We start from the raw sequence: 20,141 nt of genomic DNA, 5'->3' as shown, positions 1-20,141 counted from the left end.
AAAGTTTGAATGAAAAAATAAAATCTGGCATGTTGTCCTATCATTTAGAAATATATCAATATCAAAAAGATGGAGGAAGTAGCAATAACAACAAAATCATGGTTAAAAAAATTTCTCAAAAACTTTAAAATCAACATTGCTACATCATTATGATTAAAATGAGGCTCTTAATCAATTTCTATATTTAAAAAATTCTTCTAAGCTAAATTTTATATGTGAGTTGACACAATTTACACCAAGTCACCAATGTTGGCTATATAGAGCATTTTTCCAAGCAAAACACAAACACAGGTCAAAATGTGAAACCTAAGGAGAAAAACAAAACTGCTGGTAACTAAAAAAAAAAAAGCCAGCATCCAGCATACTACTTTTGGGAAAGTACACTTTCCAACAACTTTCTATACAATACTAACAGGCTTAATGCTTCTCAATTGTCCTCAATCCAAATACCACTTGTGACACATGACTGAGAAAAGGCATTGTTTTGCCAGTGATTCTCTCTTATTTGCAGTGATCCAAGCTCAAATGAATTGGTTCCTTTATTTCTTACAATTGACTGTTTCTCCTATGAAAAGTCAATACATTCTTATCACTTAAATGGAGCTCTAGTGTTTATATGTGCCTGTCATTTTCACAGCATAGATTCAGTGTTTAATAATTTTGATCACCATGTACATGACTGTGGTGGTAAGATTCTTATATTCTAATCTCCTGACAAAGCCTGAGAAATGAAATTTCAATGATCATGAATCTTTGGTGAAATAATGCTGAGGAGTATGAGGGATGATGGTATGCAGGGTCAACTACTGAGATGAGGCTTTTATCTCCTTCAGACTTAGCCAGGATTGTGGAGCCATCAACAGCAATGCCTTAAGACCTTCGTATTGAGTTCCCTTGAAGTAAGAGAGAGACATACCATTGTAAAAATTAGGCAGAATTACTTAAGTGATCATTTGACTCAAATAAGGAAAAAAAAAAGGTCTAGAGAGAAATACTCCAACAAAGCTGTTAGAGAAGTGGGTACACAGGAGACAGAAGCTAGGAAGAGGGAAAGAGTTCTCAAGAGAGAACCAGCCACCTGAAATCTATACTCCAGATACAGTTTTAAATTAGTATAATCTTCTTTGTACACCATGCCTTAAGGCAAACATATACGAGCTAAATCCAATAATTTATTTCTAAATTGGAATACTTACAAAAATCCTTTTCCATAAAGATCATTTTCAAGTCCTGTTCAGTAACTAATAAACTGTTATTTTTCTGGTGTCAAATGTTACTCTATTTCTTCCTGGGCTACATCTTGACTAATTATTCTTCAGAATTCCCTATAAAGAACATTTTCTTAATCCCCATTTTTAGACAAAGAAATTGAGGGCTTGAAAAATAAAGAGATGAGTTAAACACACATGGCAAATACAAGACAGAATTGAGGTTGGACTACAAGACAGAATTGAGATTCTACTTCCTACTCAATACTACAGATAATTTGTATTGTCTTCTACATAAAGTGCTTCCTACTAGTTATCTGTCCCTTTAATCTTTTTTCTTCATCTGTATGAAATGTAGAGATGGAGGAAGGGAAGGGTAGGGTAAGGAAGTGAAACTTTTGGCATGGCTAAAGGTGATAAAGATGTTTTCAGAAGGCTTAAAAGGCATCCTCTGGCATTTTCACTTGGGAAAGTAGAATATTAAATTCATGGCAACCTACAAGACAGTGGTTACTATACCATGATTACCCTTAATTAACTTCACTGAAGAACTCTTGTCCATCTGCACTCTGAAAAAGATTCCAAGTCTACTTCTTGCCGTCTGTATTTCATAAGTAATACAAATCACACAATTTGCTTCTGACATTGTTTATAATTATAAGACTGTATTATCGAAATAGCTAGTCATCCTAAACCTGTGTAATTTTGTTATGAAAAGTATCATTGGAAAGTTGTGAAAACAATTTCAAGCTAAACATTGCCCACCTATCCTGGGACAGACTCTATCCTAGGATAGATATTGGAGAATCTTAGAAAGGCAAATCGTCCTTTCCAGTCACATATTCAAAGATAGCTTCAAACCCTTGATATTTCATGTACAATCTACACAGGTTATTTTTTGAAGATTTCTTTAAATGCAAAGCATTCTTACCTTACTAAAACAAAATAAAGCAAATGAAACAAACTCTCCTTCATTCCTGTAAGCATTGCTTAAGAAATGCTTTGTACAAAAAGCAGAGATCACATTAATGCATAACTTGGCTGGTACTCACAGAGCAGAAAGTCAGGAAAAGAAAAAGACATTCAGCAGCAAGCCAGGGAGAACATTCTAAGACATTCACGTCAACTTTTACAGAGGTGGATTAATAGCAAAAAATTAATTTGAAATTGTGATAATTATAACATTTCAATTTATTGTGGCAAGAAAAAAAGTTATCAGGTTAATGCATTAAATTTCCAGTCATGGTTTTGTCTACTTATTACGAGAGCCTGTTCCTTTTAGAATTTTTATATCAGTAAACTTGAAAACAAGGAAGATCTTAACCAAAAAGATAGAGGAATAAAGTGCAAGTATTAAAGTAGTTCTGTTTTGAAATCTAATATAATTTCTTGGAGATATGACCAAAGGAGGCCTTACGTTACAACCACAGTCATATCCAAATTCAGCTACTAAGCACATTACATGACCCCATAATACAATGACAACAGGGGGCTAAATTTAATGACAAAAAGAAAAATGTTGACTTCCTTGCAGACAAGCAATGAAAAAAGGTTGTTTAGTTATATTCAATTGCAGTACATCTGCCCTAAGCAAATATCTTCCCTAAGTAAACATGCATGCAAATTTATACACACCTTTAAATGCTCAGTTGAATATCAATCATTATAAATCCCGTGTTTCCCCGAAAATAAGACCTAACTGGACTATCAGCTCTAATGCGTCTTTTGGAGCAAAAATTAATATAAGACCCGGTGTTATTTTAATATAAGATAGGGTCTTATATAATATGAGACCGGGTCTGTAATGTAACGTAACGTAACGTAACGTAATGTAATATAATGTAATGTAATATAAATACCTGGTCTTACATTAAGTTTTGCTCCAAAAGACACATTAGAACTGATGGTCCGGCTAGGTCTTATTTTTGGGGAAACACGGTCCCACAGTTGCTCAAAAAATTTCATGCCTTGTTTAACATTCCTACACAGTATCTCCAGGAAACAGAAACTACAATTAGAGAAGTGATGGGAATCAGGCTTTGTTAACAAATTTAGAGTAGCACACTCTTCTGTCCAAGAGTTTAACTGCAAATCTGCTAGCATCGAGATAAAATAAGGAGATGGAGCTAATTTTTGGTGGTCTCCATCCTATCCTACACACATTCAGTTTCCTTTTCTTAAACACATTTTCTGATTAGCAAAAGATTGGGAAAAAAAAGAAAAAGGGGTTCAAGTAAAAGATTAATTTCAGTAATAGGGAAACCAGGTACACCATTCATTCAAGAAAATTGTTTTTTCACTGGAAGAGCATGAGGTTTACGAGGTGTGATCAAAAGATATGGTGAATGTTTAAATTAAAAAAATTATTACAGTAAAAGACACATTGCCATTAATCCCCCTCAAAATACTCCCGCTCATTTCAAACACACTTATCCCATTGTTCTTGCCACTTTCTGAAGCAGTTCTGGAAGTCCTCTTTCGTGAGTGTTAGCTATGTTTCTCCACTGTGAAACTATGTTTCTTTTCCCCTTCTCACACTCTACTCTTTGGAGAGAAGTCGCTAAGTGCAGCCTGCAATCAAGGGCTGGGGAGTTAAGTGTCAACTCCTTGAAAGGAGAGTATCTACATAAATTATTTGGAATTTTCTTTATGGGAGATTTTTCTCTTTTTCATCATTTCTTTATTATTTTCACCAGTATAGACTCATGGACATTTACTTTATACATTGAGTTATAATTCAATACCATTTTTGTTGCTCAAATCGTTCCAGCATTAGCCTTTAAGAGCTCTTTCAAAATGGCTCCCAAACACACGCCCTCATCATTGTTTTTGAGCACTTCCTTACTTTCTGGCACTACAAGATGTTCCAGGCTCATCTTAAATAATCCCTCTCCAGCTCCATAATCTGCCATTTCTCCAAAAAGCTGCAGTTCCTTCCCACATGACTTTTAAATGCTCAACAGGAATTATTAGGACAAATCAAACGAGTCTAGCCTGTGTTACTTCTGATACTCATTTTTATTCCAGTATCTATCAGTTCATCTGCTCTTCCATTTTCTTGTACGTAAATATGGAATGACTTCTAAATTTACTGCTTCTCTTAAATCCAGATATGATCATCATAAGAAGGCAAAAATATCAATTAGTTTCTTCTAGTATACTCATACTGTGCACTGGCATATAGAAACCTATTTTATTTTTAAAAATTACTTTTCTTTTTATTATAACAAGTGCACCGGAGTGAATTTTTAAAAATTATGTGAGTAGGTAGGTTATATTATCTATATATTTTATTTCAAGAAACATTACAAAATGTTGTTATATAAAGGGGTATTGGGTCCCAAAGATTGATGTACGGAAAAAAGAATAAGGTAGATTACAATATGTAGATTTTATTTAGATCTGGATTTAAGGGGAAAAAAACTGTAAAAATGTTTATGACATTTATGAAACTAGAAATTTGAACTAGATATTTAAGGTATTAAGCAATGAATTTTGGTATGGTAATAGTTTTGTAGGGATGAGTGCGTAATGTATACCTTTTTAGGTCCTTAGTTTTTAGAGATATATTCCAGCCTTAATTTTCTGTGATCTCATTATGGTGTTTTAATAGGGAGAAAAATTTTACTAGATCCCAAGGTATTATACTGCTGTATTTTCCTCTCTGTGTATTGATCATAAGTTTAAGAATAAGGTGGCAAAGCAGCTACATTTGAAAAACAAAATCTCAAAATTAGAAAACATTTTCTTCATTATTTAACATTTTATTAGAAAAACAATTTTAAAGTAACATATTGTAAACTAATCCATCTACATCAGTTTCTATTATCAGAAATAAATTAATGTTGAAAGCAATACAAAAAAACAAACAACCCAATGGAGAAATGGGCAGAGAACCTGAAGAGGTATTTCTCCAAAGAGGACATACAAATGGCAAATAGACATATGAAAAAATACTCAACATCACTAATCATCAGAGAAATGCAAATAAAAACCACAATGAGATATCACCTCACCCCAGTTAGAATGGCTATCATCAACAAGACAAATAGTAACAAGTGTTGGAGAGGCTGTGGAGAAAAAGGAACCCTCATACACTATTGGTGGGAATGCAGACTGGTGCAGCCACTATGGAAGGCAGTGTGGAGGTTCCTCAAAATATTAAAAATAGAATTACCATACAACTCAGCTACTCCTGGGTATCTACCCCAAAAATCTGAAAACATTTATCCATAAAGACACAAGTGCTCCAATGTTCATTGCAGCTTTGTTTATGGTGGCCAAGACATGGAAACAACCAAAATGTACTTCGATAGATAAATGGATAAAGAAGTTGTGGTATATATACACAATGGAATACTACTCTGCTATAAGATGAAACAGTGCCATTTGTGACAACATGGATGGATCTTGAGATTATGCTAAGCGAAATAAGTCAGACAGAAAACGCAGAGAACCATATGATTTCACTGATATGTGGTATATAAACCAAAACCAACAAGAGAACAAGACAAACAAATGAGAAACAAAAACTCATAGGCACAGACAATAGTTTAGTGGTTACCAGAGGGTAAGGGGGAGGCGGGTGGTAGATGAGGGTAAAAGGGATCAAGTATATGGTGATGGAAGGAGAACTGATTCTGGGTGGTGAACACACAATGTGATATATAGATGATGTAATACAGAATTGTACACCTGAAATCTATGTAACTTTATTTACAATTGTCACTCCAATAAACTTTAATTAAAAAAAGAAAGCAATTATATGTACATGAGTATGATGCACACACACACACTCTACATGCAAAACATTTAAAAGACCACTCACATTTTAATGTATTAGGTTTTTACCAAATCTTAATAGAAACTTTGGAGCATCAGTAAACTCAGTTATCTGTGTGTCTGTCTCAGGTGAGAAAATATTTCCTTGAAACAATAAATTAGACACATCTTAAAATGAATATTGATGGAGATTCATGGTGTTGCCATATTTAGAAGTCTACGTCTTACCAGACTGCTTATTAACACAGGATGTCAACAATTATTTCAAGGAAAGAAATGAAATTCTCAAAAACATCCTCAAACAAAATTAATTTTAATTCATATGGATTTTAAAAGACAATGAGTACTTTAAGAGAGAAAAAGTGCTTTACATAATCAAATGGACAATGCTAAGGCAACTTCAAAACAGTTAATTACCACAGTTCACAGTTGTTTTTTTAATGTCTATTGTCCTGGGTATTGTGGTACCTTTCATAAAAAGTGAGACTTCAAATCATTCTTTCCCCAAGCAAAGAACAATTTCAGTTGTTTTCAAATATTTTAAAACTTCCAGTCTAAAGGAAACTCATCTCAATTCTATTAAAGGAAAACAAGGAAAAATGAAAAATATAATCTTGGTGTTTTTACTCTGAATGAACCCTCCTTTAAGTTCCTAAATACATGCTAGAATATACCATATATTTTAGACACACATGCAAAACCATGTGTATCATTTTAAAATACAATGTAGATGGAATTGCACCTTTCATTACCATTTTACAGTACTCAGCTGATCAAACATCTCTAACTCAACTTAACCATTCCATATTTTGCATTGATTTCACAATCGTTTTTTGAGTTATTATGATTAAATTTTCTCTAGCACTTAAGTTCCTTTTTTGACTCACTATGCTATCGTATCATATCACAATTTGGTCTATGATAAAAGAGCTTACAAAACAAAACAATTTGGGGGGGAAATTACCATTTAGTAGGTAGGTTAGGGTTTCAAAGCTATAGGAATACACTGAATGAAGTCTGTTCAATGAAATGCAGAAATGCTGCTAGCAATGCTAACTATTGCTAAGTAAATTTGAACAAAAGAATACAACAAAATCCATTATTTCTACTAAAACATAAAGCTTTTTATGGACATCTATTATCAGGCACCATGTACTTTCATTAACAATCCTCTTAGAACAAAACATATCAGCCCTGGGTTGGTGATAGTGGCAGTGGTCTGAAGTAGATCTTTTGTCTAATTCTAGACTAAGTGGAGGAGAGCATTAAACTCCTGCAGTTCACATCAAAATAAGAAAGTTGTCACCAAGATTACAATTTATATGTGGCATTTTTGTCACTGGCTAAAGTCCTATTTGAGTAAAAACACCTCACCATACACACACACACACACACACACACACACACACACACACACACGTCTTTAGAGGCCAAAAGGACCCAAGAACCATAACCCACCTTACCACCCACTAGAGAAGGTAAGTCTGATGGAGAGGACATCCACATCTTTGAAAGCAGTCCTAGGATTCCTCTCATTTCACATCTACCGCTGGTAGAAAAGCTAGGGGGAAACATTATATATTTTGGAACCAGTTATAAATCTATTCAAAGCATGCTTCTCCAACCTACTGTTTATTCGTTCTTCAAATTATTAAACACCTGCTCAGAAACATTTGGGTATATAGGATAAGTCATCCAATGTTTCTAAACAAATTTTCTTCATCTGTAAAACGAAAAATTCCAACCTTTCAGGGCCAAGATAGGCATAAGATAATACAGGGAAAGCACCTAGCACAGTACATGGTTATGTAGTAAGCACTAAATAAATATTATCTATGATTAGTTCTGCCTCTGAAGATTGACAACAGAATGCAATGTCTTCCTTAATTAAAAAAAAAAAAAAGCTGAAACTTATAATGCATCTATTATGTACCAGGCATTATTTTAAGCATATAATCCTATGAGGCAGGTAATATCATCACCCCTATTTTACAAAAATGTAGAAACCTGGTGAGTTACTTAAACTCTCCCTCGCTAAGATCACACCGCTAGGAACTAATGAAGCCTGGATATAACTAATCCAGGCATCTGATTCCAAAGTGCTTTTCACTATATACTGTATGGTGCCAATTTTTAAAGGGTAGAAAATTCAGAAAAAAAATTTTGAAGTCAAGTTTGTAGATAATTACATACAAATCTGAACTGTTGGCATCAGTGTTGCATTAAATCTAATCCACTAGGGAAAAAAACAACGAGTTGATGTCCAACCTAATTCCATTACTGAACAACTGCACAATCTCTGTTGAGCTGCTTAACTTCTCTGTACCTTACCTGTAAAAGGCTGTTAATAACAGTTCCTTATCTCATTTTTATGGATTACTAATAACAGATGTGAAATGTATGAGACATTTCCAACTTGGGTGAATGAAAAGAACCAAGCTGTATTGTAGAATGTTTGTGAAAATATTCCAAAAAATCAAAAACCATTATTCTAAGTGTGCAGAAATTCTAACTGAAAATACAACTCATTTCTAGCTAGCACATTTACAGCATGGAAATAGCTTCTAGCAAAGTACAGTACTTGAAAACACCACATCCTTCTGGGTCAAACAAATTCTTTCCAATCTTGTTTGCATTATTAGATTGATCAGCAAACCCTTCCTTCATATATTAAGAGTACATTTCAATAGAAGCCTACTGAAATTCTCACAAATCCCAAATAAACAGGATCTGAATTGACTTGTTTTTACCATAAGTATACTTAAAGCATGATGTCTAGGGACAGACTAGAAAGAAAAGTTATGTAACCTTAAATATTCCATAGAACAAACCTCTGTGTGTGTGACAATTCAAATGTCAAACTGAAAGCCTCTGTTCTGACAGCTAGAAAGCAAGGGAGCAGTCTTCAACCGTGTTTCCCCGAAAATAAGACCTAACCAGAAAATAAGCCCTAGCATGATTTTTCAGGATGACATCCCCTGAACATAAGCCCTAATGCGATTTTTGGAGCAAAAATTAATATAAGACCGGGTCTTATGTTCAGGGAAACACGGTAGATGAGAAAACCTTGTGCCACTGATTTAATGCAACACTGATGCCAACAGAGACTGCCACAAAACTCACACCACGGCACCATATGGAGGGAAATGAGAAAGAGGCAGCACTTAGCCCTGCCATCCACATTGACTCTACACCACATTGAACTTGGTCTGCACGTAGGCTCCAGCAAGGAGAGAAGAAAACTAGCAACTGGACTGCATGTATGTTTTGAGCATCATTAGCAAAAACTTTACAACACTTTTTATATGGTTTCAATAGTCCAGTGGTTTGTTTTGAAAGCCAAATATAAATGTACTACATAAAATTAAAATGTGAATTTTCTGCTCAACCAGGAAAAAAAATAAATTCCCATATACACATATAAAACAAACTAAAATTATAACAACAATTCTGCTAATGTTGTTGAAATTCACCCACCACCATAATTACTTAAGGCCAGTATTTTAAAGGTTTTTATTAATAAATTACATTATCGTCTTACAGCTTGCTAGAAAATAGATTCTTTCATAATCTTTGGTAAAGAAGTTGAAAAAACTAAAATCCAGGATCTAAGGCAGCCTTCTACTGATTTGTTGAAGATATTACTTGAGAAAACATAATGCAAGCCCGTATTAAAAATAGCAGATGTAGCTGAAACAAAATTAAAAGTTCAAAGAGACCCCCCCCCAAAAAAAACTTGGGCAATACTTTAAAAGCAACTAACAATGTGGTTTCTTCTTATCTATCATGTAATCAGAAGAACATCTAACCCACTTAATAAAACTAATTTTCAAAAATATTAATATCAAGTAAATATAAAACAGACAAGTATGCTATACTTAATATTAATTATGTAACAATGTTTTTATCATGGCAAATTATAATACATTAATGCCATTGTGAGTTTTCATTTAATACATTTTAGTTCTTAAAACAATTTTGTTGTGACAAAATATTCAACAGATGAACACAGAAAACTAAAACAGCAGTATTATTGTAAAATTTAAAATTCAATGATTTTATGCATATACCCATAACTCTTTGTTTCCTGACATTACCAGAGTAAGATTAAGACAATGAAAACTTCTATTAGAATTAATAATTGTAATTTAAATTGAACAAGAAACTAAATACATCTTTAAAATAAAGTTCATGTTTAATAGATATTTGTAATTCAAATCAGGGCACAATTGCAATGCACGCTTTTGCAGTACTCACTAGAGTATTTAAGACTGAAGGTACTGTTTTATGAAGAGTTAACAGACTAGAATACCTACGTCAAGGACTTAAAAATTTCACTTATTCTAATTTATATTTTAACCATTCTAAATTTGGGGGGAGGGCATGCTTTATTAGAAAAATATCTATAACTTGCCTACTAGTTACTATCCAGAAGCATGTAATTCACAAAAACCCCTCACAAGGCACCTGTCGTCAACAAGTTATGTTTTACAATAACTCTCTACATAGGTTCTTAACAAGTACCCTTAAAAAAATTAGTCCAAACAAACTGATACTATGGTTTTTAAAATTAAAATGTATTTTCTAAAATCAGAGGGAGAGATGGAAAATTATACAAGAAATGCTGATTTAAAAGGCAACTTTAAATATCTTAATTTTACTCCCATTACTAAAAATGTAAAGTCAACATTAAACATAATAAAAAAGATAATGGTTCTCGTTAAGCTAATGGGCTGTTTTTCCATTTTATTCTCCATATTAACAAATAAAGGGTATTTTCTTCTCACAAGAGAAAAATACATTTTAATATCTTATATGAACTTTTTTACTTTTATAAGAGGACAAACTTAAGGTATTTTATCAATTTCACTCCACCATGCGTTCTAAAATATATAGAGTTCTTTTAAAAACACCAAAATGAAGAAATTGAAAAATTTGTATGAAAGAAAATAAATGCCTAAGAAAAGGGATAGATTTTAATTTTTAAAGTAATAAAGTGGGCTCCATAGCTCAGTGGTTAGAGCACTGATCTTGTAATGTTTGCCTCTTGTGTTGGCCTATTAAATGATATCAACACATAATATTTATGGTATGTTTATAATATTTATAGCATAAACGCAGAAGTGTTATGGATTAATTGAAATTATTAATATTTCTTAACAAAATGAATCTAAACCACGATTTAGATGATTGAATTGGCTGGAACAACACAGCTATGAAAAATGGATACAGCAATCCTACTTCCACTGTATTGTGGCACACAATATACAACTTGGCACTGGAGTATCCATTAGAGCATTATAAGGGATTTTACGTGCATTGTCATTTAGGAAAGCAGATTTGCTGACAGACCAGAAATCTGTGAATAAATGTACTTGTTCCTTCACTGAACAAATATTTCTTGAGCCCCTACTTTTCACCATATACCTTCTTTTGCCTTATTATGCAAAAAAGATGGGGTCTCTCCCCTCATCAAATAACCATACAAATTAATGTAAAAATAAAACTGGTAAACAGGATAAAGATATAACATGGTACCAGGAAAGCATATAACTGAGGATTTGATGTGACTCAGGGATTTGAGAAGGCTTTTCTGAGGCAGTGGAGAGGAGGCTTGAGATCTGAAGGATGAGGAGGACTTAACTGGGTAAAAACCAAAGGTAAGAGAGAACGTATTAAGTGCAAAGGTCCAGCGCTGGGCAAACAGGACTGAAAGAAGGCCAGTGTAGCTTACCTCACAGGCAAAAGCCAAACCTTCAAGGGTCATATCGGCCATTTTAAGGACTTTGATCTTTATCCTAAAAACAGTGAGAAGCCATTAAATTTTTAAAGTTAATGCAGGTGAAAAGTGAAAGAACAGGATCAGATCAGAATCATTCTCAAGCAGTTCATCCTGACTACAGGTTTATGGATCAAACAAATAAATATAAGTAAAATGCTCTAATTATCCTGACCTTGACTGAAATGATACCTTGCCCCTTTCAATAGAAGAAAAAGAGGAAGCATAGTACATTAATATTACCTTTTCTAAACCCAGTCACTACTTCTCAAACTTTTCCACTGATGTGTCCATAATCCTGAAGGGACTCATAACCCTGGGAGGTCAGGGAAATGCAGCTTTAAACAGCCTGCTGCAAGCCTGAAATTCCTGTTAAGTGTCTGGCCTCATCTTAAAAATCATGCCAATTTTGCTTTCTACACCATGAATATAATATCTACGGTGTTTCCCTAAAAATAAGACCGGGTCTTATACCATATTTCCCCATAAATAGACCGGGTCTTATATTAATTTTTGCTCCGAAAGACGCATTAGAGAGTATTTTCTGGGGATGTCTTTATTTTTTTCATGTACAACAATCTACATTTATTCAAATACAGTCATGTCATCTTCTCTGGAACATCGTCATAATGTACTAAATGGCGTCCGTCTGGCTGCTGATCTTAACTGGGGCTTATTTTTGGGGTAGGTCTTATTTTCGGGGAAATACAGTATGTCTGTTTTAATATAATGTTTTAAAATACTTAGCAAAAATCAACTCTGGCTTCTTTTGATGAATTGGCTTCCACAACCACAGAAATGTACACTTTTAGGGAGGACGGGCCTAAGCTATGTATGAAAAATATGAATTTACTCACTGAATGTTATTCAACACCATGATCCCAGATTGAAGACTACGTTTTCTGTTCTTTAGCCAGACACTAAACCATGACAAAAATCATGAAAAATAAAAAGCTTTACACTCCATTTTTTTCAAATTACTTACTTTCCCTTCCCCCTCTTCCTTTAAAATTAGTATAGATGATCCATACTTCTAGTACTCTATAGAAGCTAATCCATCTTTCATAATAAGCCTTATGTGTGAGGTGCTATAGAGAAGTCACATAAAAGGCTAAAACAGTCATTAAGAACAAATAAAGTCCTAATCTAAGGTCACTCTGCTGTAAATAAAAATTATAATTTAGCATTGCTTTAAGAACATCAATATTTAAAAGCCTACCTTCATTCTTCATATAAGAATTTGGATCAGTAAAACTATAAATATCCAGCAACATAATGTTAACAATGTAATTAATCTTCAAAACTCATTTTAACATTATTTCCAAATTATTCCTGAGAAACAGATTTGAAACAGCTGTACCGATTCAATACACATTCTTTGTGGGCTTATTTTTGGCAGCATAAGTTTTATAATGTGGTATTTATTTAAACTCAGGACATGATGAGTTTTATTGTCTTTGTGAAATGCAGATTTGTTCTTGTACTTTTATGCCACCTACTCAAGGCTCCTCCCTCAATTTCCCTCTACTGCCCACCTCTCTCCTTCAACCAAACAAACCTAGACACAACCCCTCTGGTTAACCACCCCTTCACAACCCTAGAGTCGCTTGCTGTGCCTCTACATTTAGAATACATCCCTTTTAGAATATGCCTTAATTAAATTGCTTAAATAGTTGTTAAAACCACACCTTCCCCATGGATTCGTTCCTGACTTACTAAAATCATCATCATCTCTTTCCATTGGTGCTTGTATACATAATGCAAACTTAAAATTTACCAAATGTATTAGTTGGTACCTGTCTCTGTCTTGGCATAGGTGTCAATGTCACTGCTGTCCCCTACAGAGACTAATTTCCCCAAAGCGGGGAATATTTTAAACAATACATTAAGACATATTCCATGCAAAAGTACTGAGTAAATAATATCTAAGGAGTAGGATACATATATAAATACACTCTTTTTTTCGAATCAGCACTAAATCATGAGTGTTAACTTAAGGGGCAAATGTTAATGACACTATAAATAAAATGATGTTTCGTGTGAACTAAACTCTACATGTAATTGAAAAAGGCAAATTTCTTCTCTGTGTAAAATGACAATTCCCATTCCAAAAATGTCAAATTCAAAGTAGGTGATTATTGGTGACTGTCTTGTCACATTGCAACTGAGAAGAAAACCAAATTTTTCAAAAGGAAGTGATAGGATCAAGTTGATCATTTAACATATTTTTTTTCTTGCAGTATATACTTCTCAAGTTCCTGTCAGAATTATTTCTGATTTCTCTCTCAAGACAGTATAACTGAAAATTCTGTCATTTTCTTCATCTAATTAAGATATATGTCAACCTCAGCTCTGGGTCCTATGAGGGGGAAAAATTACTAAAAAGCATTGTACCTGTCAAAAGTTCATTACCTTATCAGATACATTCTCTTTTATAGTATTTAAGTTTTATACTAAATAGACCTTATTTCATCACTGCATTGTCCTCTTTTGTAGGGTTGTATGCAAAATGTTGATTTTATCTTCATTTTTTATACCTAAAATAATGTATTTCATTTTTATCCCCAAGATGGCTGAGTCATCAGGACAGAAATCAAGAGTCAGTGAATGCTTCTTAAAGAAAATTGTTTATAGTACACAGGAAAGATCAGAGCAATTAATTGTGGGATAGTTGAGAAGACGCTATCTTAAAATTTTAGATAATTTTAAGAATCACAATAATACAAGAGTGGATTAGCTCTGTGACAAGAGCTAAGTCATAGAGACCATAAGAAAACAGCAGCAATGCAGGGCCTGTTGGTTGACTTGGAAAACAATATTCCTTTTTATTTGATCCAGAAAGGGATTAAGATCACTGGGAAAATGTCGAGAAGGGAGCTGGTCCCGGCAAATAACTTTATCTTAGTCATGTGCATATTCTGAAAGAGTTTCAAAGTTGGAAAAGGTATGAGAAGAAAAGTGGAATTATTGGGGTGACATGTACAAAGAAAATTAGTAATAAAATTAATAATAGGAGGCCTAAAGTGTTCAGAGGTTCTTGCTATATTTCAGCGGGCAAAAATGTAGACTCAAACAACTGCAGATTACGAAGTATTTCCAGGCCCTGCAAGTGAACAGATAGGAACTGAGAAATAATTTTAGAGTAACAGACTGAGCAAAAATTAGAAAGTTATTGGCATACTTTTCTATCTAGTTTTTTCCAATAACTGCTTTGCTTTTATTTACTGTAAAAAGGTTTACATCTTAAAATTTTGTCAAAGCTACAAGCAGACTGAATGCAATTTCCAACTGGAAAAAAGTTGGTTTCAAATGCTAAATGATTTTGATTTTCTCAAAAAACATTTTTAAAAAATTAATTTTTAAAATTAATTTTGAAGGTCAATAAGATATTTCCAAATAGCCTGAAGTATGATCAGGATAATCTTGAACATAACTGCTTATTTTACTGACACATGAGGAATTCACATATCTCTTTTTTCTTAATTAAAGTTTATTGGGATGACAATTGTTAGCAAAGTTACAAAGATTTCAGGTGTACAATTCTGTATTACATCATCCATATATCACATTGTGTATTCACCACCCAGAGTCAGTTCTCGTTCCATCACCATATATGGAGTTCACATATTTACTGGAACTAACACTGACACTGTGTCAAATCAAATTTTTATTGTCAGCAGAAAATTCAGTGCGTATTGTGTTTTATAAATAGTGGAGTTGGGGTGAGTAAAAAAATGCAAGTATTTCCTTATGTGTTTACCAATAATTAATATAAAAATTTAATATTTGTGTCTCCCTCAAATATATTTTCATAAAAAGTAACAGATCAAAACGAGCTGCAATGTATAAATGGTCTTTCATAAATAATCTTGAATATATGCTACCAAAGCTTAATAATCTTGTCAGCCCAGATTTTTCCCCTTTATATCCCTCTCTGCTGATTGAATTTCTATACTACTATAAATTGTCTGGAAGCATATGTATATGGCCATGTTATTCTTATTGCTTAATGGTTCTTTTCCTATTTAGTAATGAGGAAAAAACCCCAGAAAGAGCATAAAGCATGCATCCTACTATATAGAGTTATAACTATTTATGATCGTGACTAACTGAAAGCATATGCTTTAACTGTTAAGGATGATGAAACTGTCACAATTAGGAGCATGCTTGGAGAACTCCCATATTGTTGCAGTTCAAACGTCCTGTTCATTCTTTGGTACTGCCTTTATAACACTATGCATTACACAACACTAAATCAGGTTTAGCCATTCCAAAGCTACAGCCTAAATTCATTTACATTTAAACATTTATGCATCTGAAGAAAGGGTGAAAAGTATTTTTTAAACGTGTTTTGTAAAATCCATTTGGAGAACAGTGAAGGGAGGGTAATATTAATTAGGTAACAGTATAAGTTACAAGTTGAGGAAATGTTCATTTCATCCAACTATTGTTTAAATTTTATTTTCTGATATCTCAAATTAAATTTATATGAAGATTATGGAAATTTCAGCAGTAAGCAGTTTGGAAGTTGAAATACACAGATAATAACATCAGTTATTCCCTTCCAAACTAATGTGTACAAAGATACACAAATTCCATTTTGGCTATATCATTGATCTTTTCAAATAACTCTAAAATGCGTCACTAACAGGTATGAAAATAGTAAGTTATTCAACTTAAATATAACAATCATTTAAATTCACAGCGAACGGTGTTAGCCCAACTTCAAAGAAGCTGCATTCTATGCTGGAGAGATTTTTTTAAAGGACTAGTGTACTGGAAAACTAGTAATATGTGTCAGAATATGTGTATCATCTGTCCTACTTGCTTCGGTAGACCTAAACTGTAGAAAGGGAAAACTGCAAGAATGTGCTGGGAGGGTGGGAGGTGAAGAAGATGGAGTATGCAGCACTCACTACAAGCATCATGGGAATTTGTCAGAGGTAGTCTCTGAAGGTAATCGGACTCCCAAGGAGCCAAGACAGCTTTTCTTTGAGAATTTCATTAGATTCAAACTAAAGCAACCTTTTAGGCAAATTCAAAGAAAGGGTTTTAATTAAGCATTCTTGCTTCTTGCATATACCCTGGCTCTTTCTTCCATGACTGAGAAACAGAGAAGACAAATGTTTCTCTGTCTGACAATCCAAGGGGGGGATTGGATTGGTGGGAATCTAGGAAAGCATTATTTCAATAGCAAATAAGAAAAGAGAAGAAGAAACAGAAAAGATGAGCCATTGCAGGACTTTGTCTTAGTCATGGCACCCATGGCACCTTAGCACAATGCACCGCACACGGGGGTGAGGGGCAAGTGATAAATAATGAATTCGATTTAATTCAATACACTCTCATTTGTACTGTGCTTTGCAGTTACAAAGCACTTTCCACATATTAGAAAAGAAAAACGAAATAAATGAGGGATAAAGGGGGCATGTAAGAAAACAGAAGGAAAGCAAACGGATAAAAGAAAATTCATAAGAATAAGAAAAAGCTGAAAAGGTATGGGAAAAGAATTAAAAAATGAGTTTCTCCTGTCGTTCTCAATTATTTCTAATCACCCCACCTTTCGTTCTAAAGCACCTGGATGTTGGAAAGTCTGCCTGCTAAGCAAGCCCTAAGAAGGGGCTTCCTCATGTCGGAAACGGTAAGCCTTTGGTCCCTGATGAATATACCTAGAGTTTTGTGCCTAGGAATAACTACGAGCAAAGCTTTAACATCTCCCAAGTGTGGCCAGAAATCCTTTATTCCGTGCCATCCCTGTCAGCATTCCCCAAATCTTAGGAATCTTGGGGACGGGAGGTGGGGGTGGAGTGGTCGTGAGGAGGGGGGGGTCCTCTACAGGCCCCTTCACTCAGACAACAGAGGGAGACAGTGAGGCAGGAAAACCAGGGACTAGAGAAAAAGCCCACGTTTGCGACTAGGAGAGCGAATGTAAGTATGGTTCTTAGAAATTGCCAGGGTAAAAAGGGGGAGAACCCTCAAGATGGAAGAAATGAGGGGGCATTTGAATGCGCATCACCTTACACCTGGCGTCGAGTTCCCAATAAAAAGCCTCAACCGGCCAGAAGAGGAGGGAGGCAAAAGACGCGCAGGGCTGCCCTGGAGGGAGCTCAGACACCGGTGCGGATGCTGTCCCAGGGGAAACATGTTTTCCTCTCCCTAAAGTAGCGCATCCCCAGCCCAACCTGGGGGGTAGGGGAAGCTCCCCAGATCCAAACTGGGGCGGGCGCCTCCTGACCCCATTATGTGGGCTTAAAAGTTGCCCGGAGAGTTGGCGCTGAAAAAGGCACCTGGCAGGGGCGGCCGCCGAAGGGGCGTCAGGTTTCCCAGGAACAAAGGGGCCGAGGAAAGGGCACCAGCGGAGCAGGTCCCTGGGGGATCCTCCCTGACCGGAGAGGCAAGAGACGTGGCACGTCCTACCGGCCTGGGGGCGCCAAGGGGGAACCGGTAAGCGGGCAAGATGCGCCTTAATTCCGCCACCCCACTGCCAGTCTCCTATCCTCCCGCGCTCTCCGCGCCCCTCTCCGGCTGGGGAGCCACCCGCTGGAGACAATAGGAGACAGGGATCCCAAGCCCCGGCCAGCCCCGGACGACCCCCGGTACCCCGCCCCCCTCCCCGCCGCGCACCACGATCAGCCGGCGGAAGCCTCAGCCCCGGCGGGCTCCCCTTCCCTCCCGCGCGCTGGGACCCCGCGCGCTGGGACCCCACGCCCCAGGGCCGCCTCACCCTCCGCACAGTGGGCATTACCTTTCATCCAGTCCACTACTTGACTCGGAGACCATTTGCTCACCGGTTCCATGATCAGAGCCATGGGCACGGGCTCGGTTCCGCGCGGGGCGCGAAGCTCCGACACAAAACGAACTCAGCAGCCCGAGCCGCGCTCAGGTGGGGTCCCTCACTGGCCGCTGCCTCGCTGGACCCGCGGCGCGGAGAAAGCGGCTTTTGTGTGTCGGGTCTCGCGGCTACAATGTCTCTAAGCACACGGCCGGCAGCAGCGGTGGGAGCGGTGACGGGGAGCGAAACGCGTTGGGGTCGCGGCTCCACTCGATCACCGCTGAGGCTGCGGCTGCTGTGGTTGCTCTGCCACTTCGCTCGGGTCTCCGTCCCTCCGAGGCTTCAGTTCATGGCTTGCATTGCCGAGGGTCGCGGCGCTTGAGGGAAGGAGCCTCCGCCGCACGCCCGCAGCCAACTTGCCCGGTTGCCTCGCGCGCGGGAGTGAAGCCGCGGCACGACAAGCTGCCGGGCGGAAATGACGAGGGGCCTCCTGCCACCCAAAATATCTCTCCGCAGCCCTCGGGTGCGAGGCGCGCGCTCCACGAGCCCCCCGCCCGCTCGCGGCCGCGCGGTCCCGCCCCCGGGGCCGACGGCAGGCGCGTGAGGCGCGTGCGCGTGCGCGCGCCGGCACGAGGCCCCAGTCGGGGGTCTGCCTGTCAGTTAGGCAGGTGCCGGCAGCCCGCCGCCTCACGTTCCCGCCCCACCGGCCGCCCCGGGACAGGGGCGCGCGAGGAGCGCGTGCGCGGCAACGGCGGCGGCGGCGGCGGCGGCGGCGGTGCGAGCCTCAGCCCGGGTCAGTCAGTCAGTCAGGTGCTGGCAGCTGGAGCGCGGCCCGGAAGGGCCTCGGAGCGATCGCAGCGGCGGTGGGACGGTCCGCCCACCAGTTGAACGCTAACTGCTGAGGCGGCTGAGGAGGTACCTGCGGCCCCGCCGCCGAGGGGAGGGGGACCCCGCTGAGCGCGGGGTTACCGCAGGAGCCCGGGCTTTCCTCGCTCCTGCCCGCCCCGCTGCTGAGTGGGCTCCCGAGGTGATTCCCGAACCCCGCACACGCCTGCGGAGACGGAGGCGTGGAATGCCGCGGACTGGAACCGGGCTCCGCCAGCCCAAAACGCAGCGATGACGAGGCAGGAGGGCCAGTGCTGTGGGGCCGCCCCCAGTGGTGCGCTGTGCCCGGGACCTGCAAGTGCGGTGGTGGTGATACCGAGACAGGTCGGGCCCACGTGCCTTTTGAGGGGCTCTGTGTTGGATTTTCGGCCAACTCCTCCAACGCTGTGAGCGCCCACTACCTATTTTAGAGGATGTCCCTTTGTTTTCAGATATTCTTATATTAGAACTGAAGGGGAACACTGGAATTGTAAACATGATTCTTCAGAACTCATGTTCTTCAGAAACCTTACACAAGCTACTATGCAGCCCTTAGTAAGACAGTTCGCCTAATGAGGCTTCACTTTAAACCACAAATAATCCTAGAAAGTATAGATGCAAACACTCTACCACCATTATAGGTGTTTTCTCTTTGTCATTCTTAAACAGCTCTGTTGAGTAAAAGAAAAACTCATTTTTATAACCATTTCAATAATGTCAATAGGTTTTGCCAGCT

The 20,141-nt window shown here is 37.7% G+C and overlaps 1 protein-coding gene across 6 annotated transcripts in view; it reads right to left on the bottom strand.

Annotated features, from left to right (window-relative positions):
- Positions 1-19,226, bottom strand: part of CNKSR2 (connector enhancer of kinase suppressor of Ras 2) — a 287,389-nt gene extending 268,163 nt beyond the window's left edge. For all 6 annotated transcript variants that reach the window (XM_019755412.3, XM_019755413.3, XM_019755415.3 and 3 more), the window contains exon 1: positions 18,515-19,226. In XM_019755412.3, the coding sequence (XP_019610971.1) occupies positions 18,515-18,578 (64 nt within the window). In that variant the 5' untranslated portion in view covers positions 18,579-19,226. The remainder of the gene's footprint in view (positions 1-18,514) is intronic.
- Positions 19,227-20,141: the final 915 nt, after the last annotated feature.

The sequence above is a fragment of the Rhinolophus sinicus genome, chromosome 18 (genome assembly GCF_057876585.1).
Source record: "Rhinolophus sinicus isolate RSI-liver-muscle chromosome 18, RSI-T2T, whole genome shotgun sequence".
Taxonomy (NCBI): Eukaryota; Metazoa; Chordata; class Mammalia; order Chiroptera; family Rhinolophidae; genus Rhinolophus; species Rhinolophus sinicus.
This window is presented reverse-complemented; position numbering and strand designations above follow the sequence as displayed.